Genomic DNA, 15,580 nt, shown 5'->3' on the forward strand with positions numbered 1-15,580 from the left:
CACCAGGGAGCCCCCGTGGGGTTGGGGGGTGAAAGAAAGGCGGGTAAGGGCCCACTCACAGGTCTTTTTGCAACTTAATACGTTCAACCATTGGCCACAGCCCCTTAGGCGAAACGGCGCCAGGGTTTCTCAATGGAGGGGGGGGGGGGGGGAGGACACGTATGTAATACCCTTTGTAATACTTTTAGCAATAAAAAAAAAAATACGTCCACAAATCCTTTGACTCTCTTTCCTTTAAAAGGTAGAGCTAATTTCCCTATTCTTGAATGTGGACTGAACTTGGTGACTTGCTTCTAACAAGCAGAATTTGGCATGCAGGAAGAAGCCCATCAATGATTATCTTTCATCATTGATGTTTCTATTTCTCTCTCCCCCTCTCCCTTCCTCTGAAATCAATAAAAATATATTTTTTAAAAAAATAATGTGGCAAAGACTGCTATTCATCCCCCTAATATCCATTCTCTTTCCTCAAAGAGAATTCCAAATTTTAGTTGAACATATGGCAGTATGAAATAAATACAATTTCTCAGCCTCTCTTGCAGCTAGGTATGAACTATGTGACTATGGAAGCTTCCAAAAATCTTCTATAAAAGATTGCTAACACTTGCCCATTGTTCTCTTCTTTGTCCTTCCAATAAAATGTAGGCCTGTGATGGTTACAGCTCTAGCTACCCATCCTGATTTAGAAAAATGAGGGCCACATCTTGAGTATGGTAGAGTGGTAAGCTAAAACGATCTTAGATCCCCCCCAAAATTTCATGTACAAGAGCACACCAATCAGTCCTAGACTCTATACCTCTCGAATTTTATATTGAGAATTTTTATCTTTGCATTGGAAAAAACTAATAGCAGCTTCTCTGGGATAAAGGAGGAAGGCAGATGTATAAATGCAGATTATCTTTTAGTTGAGGATAATAGGATGTTATCTCTAAATATAAATTCTTACTCTTATGACGGAAGTTACTCAATACTAGGTTCATGTCTTACCCCTGCCACTAACTAGCAAATCCATCAACTTCTCTAAGTCTTTGTAAGACATCTATATTAAAAAATTCTTTTGAGTCTTAAAATATAATGTATGTGAAAGTGTTCCACAGTATACATCACTATACACAAGAGTTGATGAAATAATTATGAGATACTGGTGGACAGATTTTCTGTCTTGTCTCACATTATATCCCCAATAACAAGTATTCAATAAACACTTAAAAAATAAATATTTTTAAGTTGCTAAATGAGTGAGTTATTCTATTTAGGAGTGAAATTTCAAAGGTCTTTAATATTAACTAAAGTTATTACTTGATTCCCTTAAAAAACAAATCTTAATTTTGACATCTGTCAAAGGTGTGAAGAGATAAATCTAGCTAATCCATTTATCTGGTTCAAAATTATTTGCTATAGCAAAATAATTTAAACTGGAATAAAAGTTGTAGTATAGAAATAAAATTTTATGACACTTTTTCCTTGAGATTACACAGGTATGCATGATGGCAGGGGGAGAGGGGTTGGCTAGAGGTGGCTAAGGGGTGAGGGAGGAGTGGGAGACATCTGTAATAGTGTCAAGAATTAAAAAAAATAAAGTAAAATATTTTTAAATATGTCTTTATTGATTTCAGAGTAGAAGGGAGAGGGAGAGAGAGATAGAAACATCAATGATAGAGAGCATCATTGATTGGTTGCCTCCTGCATGCCCCCCACTGGGAATAGAGCCTGCAACTCTAGCATGTGCCCTTGACCGGAATTGAACCTGGAAAACCTTCCATCCACACTGAGCCAAACCAGCTAAGGCCAAATGTTTTGTGTGTTTTTTAATATATATTTTATTGATTTTTACAGAGAGGAAGAGAGAGGAATAGAAACATTGATGAGAGAGAAACATCGATCAGCTGCCTCCTACACACGCCCCCTGGAGATGTGCCCACAATCAAGGTACATGCCCTTGACTGGAATCGAACCTGGGGCCCTTCAGTCTGCAGGCTGATGCTCTATCCACTGAGCTAAACCAGTCAGGACTTAAATAAATGTATATTTTTTAATATTTAAACTACTAACTTTACTATATCAAATAAAAGATTTCCTCACACCGGATTGTTTCTAAAGTATTTTATTAAATTAAATATGTAATTTGCAAATGGCTTCATAAGAAATTTTTAAAGCAAAGTTACAAAACATTTTCAATAAAAAAGTAGAGTTAACAGCAAAATTACATTTTCTTTATAGTACAAATAAAAACATTTAATTTCTGATATACTGTCTGAAAGTTTTATTATATGTTCTCCAACAGATAGCTGCAATGATGTTCTTTAATGAGAAGTTTCACGGTTAATTCAGTCATGTGTTAATAACAGGTTCATTATTTGGACCATAAAAGTCAATTGCTCAACTTTATGGAAAATCATAAAATTTCTCATCATACAATGTGAAGTTCTAAAAGGCTCTTCAGGATGTAGATGTAGTCTAGCCTTGTTTTTCTATTAAATTCTCTAAAGAAGCATTAAGTAACACTGTAAACTTGAATTACATTTCAAAAATAAGCACCATTAACAAACGTTCTACATAAACTTTACTTTTTTTTTTTGGCCACACAAACATTTAAATTTGTTTCTTTTACATGTAATTTAAAATAAACACTATTTAATCACTGCACAGAAAAAATGATCAAACTTCATCTCATTGCACAATGGAAAAGCACTTAGAAAAAGCACTTGGAAAACAACAGCAAACATTATTTTTGTATTTTTTTACGCATTTTGTCATTTTCTTAAATGGAGAGCAGTTAAGACATTGTCAGAGCAATTTCCTGAGTTTCAAACTTTCCAATTTCCAGTTCAGACCAAACTTGTGTGTCCTTTTTCTATGCATACAAAACACTTGAATTTTCAAAGAAACAGAACAAAAATAAAGGACTGGAAACAATCCAACAGAATTGTTTGGCTTTTCTTCTCAAATGTGTTATAATACACAAGACACTTTAAAATATGTCAGGAATTCTACTATATAATATGTCCTGTATTTAAAGGCCATAGAATTGCAAATAATATGAAAACACTAATAAATTGGAAAAATAACTCAATCTGAAAATAACATAGGAATATACGAACAGCTAATAAATAAAAAGCAACATGCTTCCATTTCTCAGGAACAAGTAAGGAAGTGGATGGATTAAAATACTGTTAAGGGTCCCCTCAGTCCAACTGCACGTTCCCTGTGGTTTCCACACTGTTCTCTTTTCCCCCTGGTAGATACTGGGATAAGAGACTACTGAAAGATATAACTGTTACTAAAACCTTCCAACTACACTTTAAAATATTAGTACTTCTGCAAAGAGCCATCCTAATGAATAACGTACTAGCACAAATATACCAACACATAAAAACTTTGAAAATCCCCATACTAGGATTTAGAAATGGGCAAAAGGAGCGATTATAAAAATGTTTTTCATAATTATGTGTTGTTTAAACTATGCTAGATAGTGGGGTAGGTAGCAGTATAGGATTAAACAGCTTTACAAAAATACATTCAATGCTTAAAATGTGCCTATATATTTATGAATGATAATTAAGGAGAAATACCCTCGGTTTAGCAAAATAAAGTACAACATTAGAGTTGATACAACATAAAACAAAGCTGTTTTCATTTGGTTTTTGCCACAAAACACCTCACCTCTTGTTCTTTTTGACTGCTCCCACATTAATCATAATTATATTATTAAAATAAGTTTAGCTGAAGTGCTCAAAAGCAATTTTTCAACTGGGTGAGGAAATATAAAAACACAAAATATGCAGCTGCACACTCGAGTAACTCTAGGTTTTAGTATTGTTAGTCACATTTCTTACATCATATTAATTTATACATAAAGATACTTTATATCATTAACAATTGTAATTTTATAAGTAGTTGAAATGAACTGTTTTATTTCTAATGTGTACAACTCTTCTAGACATTACTAAAAACATATGCTAAACTGTTGGCATTTTTTCTTTTTTTAACAAATTATTACAAACATAGAATATGAATACTTCAATTATCAGTCACTAACCATTTCTAAATAATAAACATATTTTTATTTTTGTGGAAATAAATTCAACAACACACCTCTTCTTTTAAAAGCATGCTTTCATAATATATAAAAGTGTGTTTTTGAGTTCTATTTTCATTAAAATGTCTGTTATTTTAGGAAACCATTCTGTAATTCAGGGTTCTTTCAGTAACAGCTCAATCCTATAATTCCTGATCCAAATGATTTTTTAAGCTTATGAAAGAGCAACACAATTGTTAAAATTATATGTTGAAAGTATTCTCCATATCCAAAGTCAAATTTATTTAAACCACTGTCTCATACTGGAAAATTAAACTTTATCACATTAAACTTGTATAAAGGAAATTTCAATCAACATACTTTAACATACTAACAGGACTTTTTAGCTGACCAAAAAAGAGAAGCCAATGAAGGTTTTCTTCCACGAAGTTGGCTCTTTTTAAAAATAAAAGTTAAAAACTTTTAAATTGTAGTGATTCTTTTTATAATTACATCAAAACTGTTTTCTGTATTTGTTTTTAAGTTAATAGAATTTTGACCTTACTGCAGTCTAGAAATTACAAGCCTCAAATATAAAAGACAGGTCTTTAGAACTATCTTAAATACCACTTACACAGACGGTTCTAGAAGCAGTTCTATAAGATGGCAACATTTGGTAGATATCTAACCACTTCTCCTTCTCTGCAACTTTTTCTGCCTTTGGAAAGTGTAAAACTGCAATATAATCTCAGACCCCAACTTTCCTCCTGGAAATACCCACACGCAGAAAAAAGAAACAGAAGGCTAAGAGATCAAAATCATATACAAATACAAAGCAGAAGAAAGCACAAACAGCATGTCTTCCTTCCAATAGGACATAGCAAAATAAAAAGATTTTTTAAAATTTTGTTTTGAAATAAAAAAGCATTCAAGTGTTTTATTAGTTCTCCTTTCTTTCATTACTATCATAGATACTATTAGGTCTTCACTAAACATCAAACAACAATTAATAGAAAGATAATTTCTCTTTTAGAAAAAATCTGTGCACTTTCAAACTTTAAAACTGGATCTGATAATTTTATCTAAGAAAATTATCTCTAATATTTTTAGCATACTTGGCATATGATTCAATAAAAAATTAAACTTCTCTTGAATTTTGAAAAACATCATAACATTTTTGTTTTATAACTGGACATTATTTCTAATAAAACACATGTTGATAGTAAAATTGACTAAATTACTGCAAATAAAACTAATTTTAACCTACAAACCTTCACACTTCTAAGTCAAGGACGTTTATTTTACTTTAGCATGACCTTCAAGCACCCTGGTTTAATTTCAGAGAACCTGCAGAAATGAGAAAAGAGTAATTTTAAAGATAAAAATTTCTAACTAGGTAAGAAACATGTATTATAATCAATTTCAAAGGCCTATACAAAATATATTTACTATCAAAGTACTCTCAATATCCAGGACCAGTATCTATGCTTATGGTCCTTTTAATTTGTTGTCAAAATAAATACAATCCTAAGGCTTGGGTTTACTCTTAATAATTATTACAATTTAAGATTTATCAAAACTCTCAAGCCTGAATTTGACCTTCATGAAGAAGAGCATGCTGTATCAAGGATAAGATGTTGCCTACATTATATTATTTCTATGCCTTGTGTAACAAGAAGAAATCTAATAGGTTAAGTTTAATTCATCAGGCCATTAAATGGTTTCAACACCCTCTGTGTGAAATTTTAAATTAAAAAAAAAAAAACACTAGTCTCTGAAATAGATCATTAATCCCAACGTGATAATGTTCTGGTCTAAGTATTCCTTTTGTAAAAGTAACTATAATGTCATCTGTTTTCATGCTCAGAATACTACCATTTTCTATAGTGCAGCCAAACAACATTTATTACATGGCATAAAAAAAAAATATGCTACACTAACTGAAACTAGTAGCAGGGAAAGAAGGCTACTTAATGAAATACATCCTCAGGGAATCTATCTATCAACAGATCTTTATTCTTGGACTTCTCTTTTCTTGTTGTTTTCTGTTGCAGAATAATTATCACTTAATAAAAAAGAACAGTTCATATTTGTCAGCTAAGATCATTAATAGCATTTAACTTATTAAAGAGGTATAAATTCACAGTGACTACAGTGTTTCTGCTAATATTTAAACACATCCAAATTATAAACATATTTCAGCAGAAGCTCCTAATTCCTTCCAAAATCCACAGATATACATCTACTTCCAAAGGGATAATTAAACAGCAATCTTAAACTATGATATATGTAACCTAATTATCTTGGATAATACATTATCAAAGAAATACAAATATTATTACTTTCTTTTAGATTTTAAATTTATGATAGAAATAGTTTTGTCAGATGACTGATTACTTCAATAACAAACACATTTTTCTTTCATTTCTGGTTTACTGGACATCATAAATCCAGCAGGTAATCATAATTTAAGCATGACTGTAGCTAAAATCAGAAGGTCAAATTTAGTTAACTACTTTAACATATCGTTCTAAGCACACTCTTAGTGTTTACTATCTATAGATATGGGCAATTGTCAATTATCGGTAACAGCAATTTATACTCACCTGAAGCTATGGCTTGTGAGGTATTTAATGACAGCTGGTTTGATGCGAGCTACTCCTCCCTGGCTGTGATTGCCTCTCCCCGTGATCACAGACAGATAGGGCTTGCCACCATTCTGCTTAAACTCTGTTACAAAAGGAATGGGAATAGTTCAAATTCACTTAAATTACATTCTCAATAGAAAACAAACATGAACTACTCAAAACACATATGAAGTTATTTTCATGGGGGTTTAGAGACTCATTACTTTAAAAAGCCCAGAACTGATATCTTTACATGTAAGTTATATCTACACTGCTGAAGTATGGAAGCCTTATAGCAATTCGTGTGCCTAAAAACTAGAGTGAAACATTTTCCCCTGTGGGGAAGGAGATTTCCTCGTGCTATCAAAATATCTCTCTGAAATAACGGTAATTACAATATGATACCTAAAAATTATTACACCCATGGAGTCAGGCATTGCATTAAGTGATTTATATTTACTAACTAAGAATCTTCACAAAAACCCTATTAGATAAATGCTCTGAAGCCAGTCAGCTTTGGCCTAATTAGCTGCTCTGCCACTAAGTGACTGAGTGTGATGACCACAGACAAGTTATCTGTGCTTGTTTCCTCATCAGTAAAAAGGGATATAAAGCAAGTACTTTATAGAGTATCCCCCTCAGGAATGGCTATAACAAATCCACTAAATATAACATAGACTGCACTCTGTTAAAAGGTAAGTATTAGCCCTAACCGGTTTGGCTCAGTGGATAGAGCGTCGGCCTGCGGACTCAAGGGTCCCAGGTTCGATTCCGGTTAGGGGCGTGTACCTTGGTTGCAAGCACATCCCCAGTAGGAAGTGTGCAGGAGGCAGCTGATCGATGTTTCTCTCTCATCGATGTTTCTAACTCTCTATCCCTCTCCCTTCCTCTCTGTAAAAAATCAATAAAATATATTTAAAAAAAATTAAAAAAAAGGTAAGTATTAACTTAAGAAATTCTTCCAAATAGGTGATTTTTAAATATTGAGTGAACCTGTGCCTCTTAAAAGACTGCCACTCCTACTCTGGCAATGACCTTGAGAAAATCAAATATATAAAATATATAAATCCTGAAAGTCAATAACAGAGGCAATAAAATTCTAAAAACCTGTTAATAATAAAAGTTGGCTTAATGAATTTAAATAAACACTTGTTCCTCAGTTATAAATAGCACAAGTTCTCACTTTTAGCATAAAATACATATACATACAATAAAAACATTCCATATTCTGCTCATCAAGTTGCCCTAAGACGCCAGCAGATCCACAAGCAGATGGTTTTTCAAGTTTCCTGTCTCCAGGGCAGTATTTGGCCTGGAATTTTAAGAGGATATGTTTCTCTTGCATTTTAATTCCTTCTTTTCTTAGGATCTCCATTTCTGCTCTAAGCTACTGGTATATCCAATACTTCAAGCAATATTTTATTCAAAATTCAACTCTGCTGGGTTCTGGCTGTACAAGGGTATTCACTTTGTAAAAAGTTTTTATGCTACACAATTATTATTTGTGCATTTTTATTTATGGGTGTGATATTATAAGTAAAAGTTTGGTTTAAAAAAACTTGACTCTCACCCTGGCTGGTTTTCTCAGTGGTTAAAGATTTGGCCAGGAGACCAAAGGATCACAGGTTCAGTTCCTGGTCAAGGACACATACCTTGATTGCTGGACCAATCCCTGGCCCCCTTCAGAACACGTGAGGGAGGCATCTCTCTCTCTCTCTCTCTCTCTCTCTCTCTCTCTCTCTCTCTCTCTCTCTCCCCCTCTCTCTTTTCTCCCTTCCACTCTATCTAAAAATCAATGGAAAAATATCCTCAAGTGAGGTTTAAAAAAAGAACCTTAAATCTCTTAACTAGTTCACTCTCACCACTCCTTCACTACTTATCTATAGTTCACTCTCACCACTCCTTCACTACTTATCTATAGTTTACTCTCACCACTCCTTCACTGGTTAACTAAGTATAATTCACTCTCACCATTCCTTCACTACTTAACTTGCTATAATTCACTCACCACTCCTTCACTACTGCTCCCCTCATCCGTTAGGGCGGTCATTTATACCATCACTCCTTTCAATAGTTCACTTACTGCTCTGAAAACATTGTCTAGTTGAATCACATGCCTCAAATAAAGTAAGTGTTCAAAGGATGTTTGTTGAACGAATGAATGTACTGATATATGTTCACAAATTTCAGGTTATTCCTGCTGTTTACCACCTTTTAAAAAACTAACTCGTTTTTAAGCATATGCTAAATTTCTTATCACTTCAATTGTAAATATTTCAGTATGTATTTCAAAAAGGACTCTTAAAAATATATATAACCAATGTCACCAATATCTTGAAAAATTAAAAATAGTTCCTTAATATTCCCCTTGCCCAACTGGCTTGGCTCAGTGGTTGAGTGTAGACTTATGAACCAGGAGGTCACGGTTCCTTCCCAGTCATGGCACATGCTCGGGTTGCAGGCTCGATCCCCACTGGGGGGCGTGCAGGAAGCAGCCGATCAATGATGTTCTGGGAATTTCATCATTGATGTTTCTATCTCTCTCCCTCTCCCTTCCTCTCTGAAATCAATAAAAAATATGTTTAAAAAAAAAAAAAAGGTTCTCCCTCCCCTTGTGTTTTTCTTTGAAATTTGTTGGAAAAATTGGATCATTTATCCTAGATTTCCAGTCTGGATTTCACTGATTGTATCTCCATGGTGCCATTTAACACGTTCCTCTGATCCCTGTAAATCCCTGTGAAGTAGGTGTGAGATCTAAAGGCTTTATTTGTTTCTGGTTTATTTGGGGGCAAAAATACTTCATGGGTGGTGGTGGCGTATATTTCAATCATAAAGACAGAAGGACAGATATCTCTTTTTTTTTTTTCATCCCTAATTTTGTCTTTTATGACAAAGCAATTCAGGGCAGAGCCACAGATTTTCCCCTGGACATGTTTCTATTCAACAATACCACCACCTGGTGGTAACTGCAGTAACTACAGGTCACCACAGGAGGCAGCAAAACGGGCCTTGGCTTCCAGAAAGGGTTCGTATCTTGGGTCTGACCAAGTATCTATCAGTTTATACAAGTTATTTAACTCCTTTTTTCTTGTAATTTTTGTATGGCTATAAAATTCACATAATATAAAGTTTTCAATGTTAAAATGTACAAATCAGTGGTTTTTAGTATATTCCAATGTTGTGTAACCCATCACCACCATCTAATTCCAGAATATTCCATCTTCTCAAAAAGAAATTCTATAGCTGTTAGCAGTCACTCCCTTTTATGCCCTTTCCAGCCCTATTCCTCCTTTCTAGCAATCACTAATGTACTTATTGCTTCTGTGGATTTGCCTGTTCTGGAAATTTCATCTAAATGGAAATCATATAAATATGTAGCCTTTTGTATCTAGCTTCTTTGATACAGCATAATGTTTACAAGGTTCATCCATTTTGTAGCATGTATCAGTACTTCATTCCTTTTTATGGTTGAATAGTATTCCACTGCATGGATATTACATTTGTTTGCCCATTCATTAGTTGATGGACATTTGGGTTGTTTTTACTTTTTGGCTATTATGAATATCCATGTACAAATTTTTGTGTGAATGGATTGTTTTCAATTCTCTAGGAGCAGAACTGCTGGGACATATGGTAACTCTATGTTTAACCTTTGGAGGAATACCAACCTTTTCCATAGTGGTTGCACCATTTAACATTCCCACTAGCAATATATGAGGGTTACGATTCTCTACGTTCTTATCAACACTTATTATAAACTTTTAAAATCAGTTTCCTCATCTACAAAATGAGGAATACCTACCCTTTATTCAGTCATTTATTCAAAAGGTTTTTTGAATATTGAAAAGGCTCTATATACAAATGATGAGTCAATAATAATCACTGACTCAATTCTAGGCCAGAAAGATATTTAATAATTATACAATAAGCTTTTTTACAAATATTGTGATACACAGGAATACTATGAGAGGCTATTAATGGGGAGCCTAACTTAGTCTATGGGTCAAGAAATGACAGTATAGATAAACATACAGAAAAGGAGAGGCAGGCAAGGAACAGATTACGTAGAGTTTTGGGAAGTTATGCTAAATGAAACATGGCAACCTATACTTTCTTATCACAATGCTAATTATTTATCTAACTATTTGTCCATTATCATCTACCCTAATAGATGGCAAACTCCATAGACAGAGACTGTGTTTCATTTTCACTGCTTTATCCTTGATGCCTAGAATATAGAAAATAATCAAATTTACTGAGTAAATGATTTATTCATCCTCTAGACAGAATATTCTCTTATATTACTGCTTACATGACAGTCTTTCTTTTCTCCAGATAATATATTTAAAATGCTCTTAAATTTTCTTTTCTGATCTTTATTATTATTGTTTTCTAGATTTTCTCTAAAATGTCCAATTTTCTATTTTAAAAAAAAACACACAACTGGAGGAGTGGAATCCTGTCCTTCATCAAAGAACATCTGCTAATAAACATAGAATGGACACAAATTATAAAACACCATTAGCAGCCCTGGGCAGCTTGGCTCAATTCCTGGTCAAGGGCACATTGATGTTTCTCTCTCTCTCTCCTTCCTTCCCTCCTTCTCTCCTTTTCCACCCTCGCTAAAAACACCATAGGCAACCACCAATATAATAACTCATTTAGCCAAGGATTATCAATGGATATTAAAATTAGGCGAAATATTGTAGAACAGTTCACAAAGTCACAAAGTCTCAACCTTTTATATCAATCATATTTCTTCAAGTATTTAATTACCAGTGATATGTGTTGAACTGATAAACCTGTATAAAGTACAGTGTAAAGCTTTCTAAAATATATATAAATCAATTAAGCAAAACAATGCAGCTATAAATGACAAGGCAGGACTATGGAGCCACAATGTAAGAGCTGAGACATGGTACTCTATGACTTCACAATAAAAAGGAAGATAAAGAAAAAGCCAAGTTGAGAATTCAAAAATACTATTCTATTGATGAAAGGTGATGACATCTAGTATTGAAGTCTGGGGTAACTAAAACAGATTGAATTTTTTAAGTGCTACCATCTGATCATGAAAAAGAAACAAGAATCTACACCAACTGATACTTTAATGTATGTGAATTGCATGATATTGAATAGGAACATGAAAAAGATCCTCATCCGAAGCCCTGGGAAGAGGCAGAATTTAGATAAGAGGCAGGTATTGACCTGCAGAGACAAAGTGCAAGCAGAAAGAAAAAACCACCATAACGCAAACACTCAGAAATCCTGCCTTTTGTGAGAATTCTGTAAAAATTCTATCACCTTATTTACTTCTGCATTTTATTAAACATCAGTTGAACAAGTGACATGTAAGAAATACCTATTAGCTTTAATAAATGTCTATTGAACAAAGATGTATAATATTTCTGAAAGGTCCCACTTATAAGTCTCAGGATTCCCAGATTACACTGTGCCCTTCCTTTAACAAACACATCAAAGAAATACAAATATAAGTGAAACAGGGAAATAAAAAAGAAACTGTTAATGGCCATGCCCATGACAATTCTTTCCCAAGAAGGTTCTCTTGAGGAAAGAGCCTATAAATGTGGCACATATATCCTCAGCTTGCACATTCAGACTCTCCTGAATTTGTAATTTATACCAATATGAGCAAAGACATATTTGAATTGAAAATTTGTCATTTTCACAGTCCTACCTTCAGTTTTCTGCTGTAAAACTGCCATCAAATGTTCTATAGCTTCGTCCACGTGCAGTCCATGGAGGTCTAAAACGTTCTGTGGCAGCAGGGAGGCATTGACTTTCTCAAAGATCTCTATCGCAGCAAGGTGATTAGCTTCCCTCATCTTCTGCTCATGGAGACTACCCTTTAATTATAAACATAGCACCAGGAAACACTTGTGATACTTGTTACTTGGTAGGCAATGAGGAAACAAACAGTGGCCCAAATAAAAGGTAGAACAAAACAGGGAATAGCTCATCTAAAATTGTTTTTAATGCAATGAGCTAATATGTAAGAATGCACCAAAATTTAGGTAAATTTCAGTGTATTAACAAGATAGTTCTCAAACCAATAAATCATTTCAAACATATTTTCTGATCCCAAAATCATAGAAAACAGAAACTTAAACACCATCCATCTCAAGAAGGAATCCACTGGTTTATCCTTTGATAATCCCGAGTCTCATTCCTTTCAAAACCTTGTAATTACCCCTGAAGCCATCCCTCAAGGTTTACTATTAGGGCTCACAGGGTTATACCAGCTTGATGCTTTTTTCTGCTCAATCACAAAAAAGTAAGCCATATAGAACCACAAAAATAAAAGGTAAATCAGGCAATACTATGCCAAATGAGCCCCAGTAGAAATTTTATTTCTCTGAAAGACAGTAATGTAACTTCCTTTTTCTGATTATAAAAGTGATACATTACTGAAAATTCTAACGTGACTTAAAGCACAAGGCCCCTGTGATCCCACCCTGAGATGGCCAATATTAACATTCTGCTGTTGTTGCTCCAGACTTGTATCTGTTTAGAAGTGGTACTGAATGGGGGAATCTAACCTAAAATAAAATACGGACTGTCAGAATAAACTGCAATTCATGTAAGCTGTAAATGCAACAGCAACCACAGAAACTGAGCGTTTCAAAGGAGATGAAAGGTCTCAGAACCATACATTTCTTATATATATCAAGATACCTTATACCACTTATATAATCTACATTCCCCAGAATAACTTAATTTCATCCCAATACAAGTATTATCTGCTCCCAGATTATTCAGACATCATAAATGACAAAGAAAAAAGCAATGACCAGTTTTCCTCCCTACCTGCTGAGCATAAAATGTGGCGACGTTTTTCTTCCCCATCCGATAAGCCTCTTTGGCCTTGCTGTAGCATTCCATCCTCTTCTGCTGGTGCAGGAAAGCCTCGGCCCTGTAGTCGTCGTACTTGGGGTACTCAAAATCCTGGAAGGGTGATTCACTCGGTGTATCTTCAGTCTCCTTCGATTTCTTTGCCTATACGATGTTACCCAATAAGTACAATACAAAGGAAGTAGGAAATTTGGCTTTACCGTCATAAAAATATATATGAAAACTAGGCTCTACTATTTTTCATCTTTCTTCTCAGACAAAAACATCTCCCGAGTGTCTACCTATTAAGTCATGCACTTATCAACTAATGCAAAATTTTTCAAATTTTAGTTTGTGAACCCATTCAAAGGGTCCAGTCACTGAAAGTAGGAATGGCAGGTAACTCATAGTTTTTGTAATGGCATATTTCAATTCAACAAAATAATCCACTTTAAAAAATGAGCATGGGACCTGAAACAACACTTGTCCATACAAACAGCCAACAGTATATGAAAAGATGCTCAACTTCACTAGCTATTAGGAAAATGCAACTCAAAACTACAATGAGATACCACCTCACACCTGTTAGATGGCTATTATCAAAGTAACAACAAGTGTTGCAAAGGTTGTGCAGAAAGAGGAATCACCATTCACTGATGGTGGGAATGTAAATGGGTACAACCACTATGGAAAACACAATGGAGGATCCCCCAAAAATTAAGGTTATGACCCAGAAATCCCTCTTCTGGGTATCTACCCCCCAAAATTTGAAAACATTTATTCATAAGAATATATGTATCCCTAGGTTTACTGCAGTATTATTCACAGTAACTAAGACATGGAAGCAACCAAAGTGTCCTTTGACAGATTATTGAAGATGTAGTACATAAAATATGAAATACTGCCAATTTGGGACAACATGGATGGATATTGAGACTATTGTGCTAAGCAAGATAAGTCAGATAAAAAAATCAAGAACCGTATGATTTCACTCATATGGGATATAAAACTGAAAACAAATGAACAAATAAAAACTCATACACAGACAATAGGGTGGTGGTTACCAGAGGGAAAGAGGTGGGGAGTAGTAAAGGGTAAAGGGGGTCTCAAATATATGACGACAGAAGGAGATTTGACTTTGGCTGTAAACCAACAATGCAATATACAGGTGATGTATCATAGAATTGTAACTTGAAACCTACATGATTTTAGTAACCAATATCACCCCAATAAAAACTTTTTTAACTGATAAAATAATTATATTCTTTTTAAAACAGAAGGGCATGTGTAGTGACCATGCCTGGTAGGTAATAAAAATCTTAAGTGGGTTTATAGGAGCAGTTTTTAATCAGATGACTCCCAACTAGCTGCTATGGTAGTGTTGACTTTCTGAGCTTTTGGAAAATGATCTTTCAATCAAGTAATTGCTATCCAGAATAGACTTTATATTTAAAGAAACAAAAGTAACCAAGTTAAAACACAAGGTACTGGAAATAATAATTATGCAAATTTGCCTTAATGCTTGCCACCAAATAGAAAATTCCATTTTTCTGAAGAAAATTCTTATACAGTACACATCCAGATGTTTCTAAAATATCAAAGTCAATATTAAAAAACAGCACTTGTGACTTCTATATCCAATTTGGCTTTCATTTATTTACCCACTCTCCAAAATATTATTTGCAAGCAGAAATCTGATGTTTCTTAGCATGTAATTGGAGTGGGGGGATTGGAGGAGGGGTTTAATCACTATGATTGAGTTGATTTTCTTAAAAGCTTAAAAGAATCCCAAGTATCGGGTGCCATACATTTTATGAACATTGAAAAGCAAATCCCCCCCAAAATATAAATTTCAACTTTTTAAAATAAATCATGTTTTTCTGATATAATTAATTGAAAAGAAATCAGTTAGTTTACTTGTTAAATTTCCAAAAGCTAAAAACAGTCATTAAATTAGAAATATTATGAGGGATTATAATTATAATGTACTCTATAAGACAATCTTTAATAAATGCCAATTAAGGATTTTATGTAATAGAATTTAATATATATAGTATTATAAAACATTATATGTATTATACAA

General features: G+C 33.9%; 1 protein-coding gene across 1 annotated transcript in view; it reads right to left on the reverse strand.

The window, feature by feature from the left end:
• Positions 1-2,248: 2,248 nt before the first annotated feature.
• Positions 2,249-15,580, reverse strand: part of N4BP2 (NEDD4 binding protein 2) — a 76,206-nt gene continuing 62,874 nt past the window's right edge. The window contains exons 17-20 of the mRNA XM_023753633.1: positions 13,474-13,662; positions 12,344-12,512; positions 6,625-6,748; positions 2,249-5,365 (exon numbers count right to left, since the gene is read on the reverse strand). Of these exons, the coding sequence (XP_023609401.1) occupies positions 5,320-5,365; positions 6,625-6,748; positions 12,344-12,512; positions 13,474-13,662 (528 nt within the window). The 3' untranslated portion in view covers positions 2,249-5,319. The remainder of the gene's footprint in view (positions 5,366-6,624; positions 6,749-12,343; positions 12,513-13,473; positions 13,663-15,580) is intronic.

Source organism: Myotis lucifugus, unplaced genomic scaffold (genome assembly GCF_000147115.1).
Source record: "Myotis lucifugus unplaced genomic scaffold, Myoluc2.0 scaffold_48, whole genome shotgun sequence".
Taxonomy (NCBI): Eukaryota; Metazoa; Chordata; class Mammalia; order Chiroptera; family Vespertilionidae; genus Myotis; species Myotis lucifugus.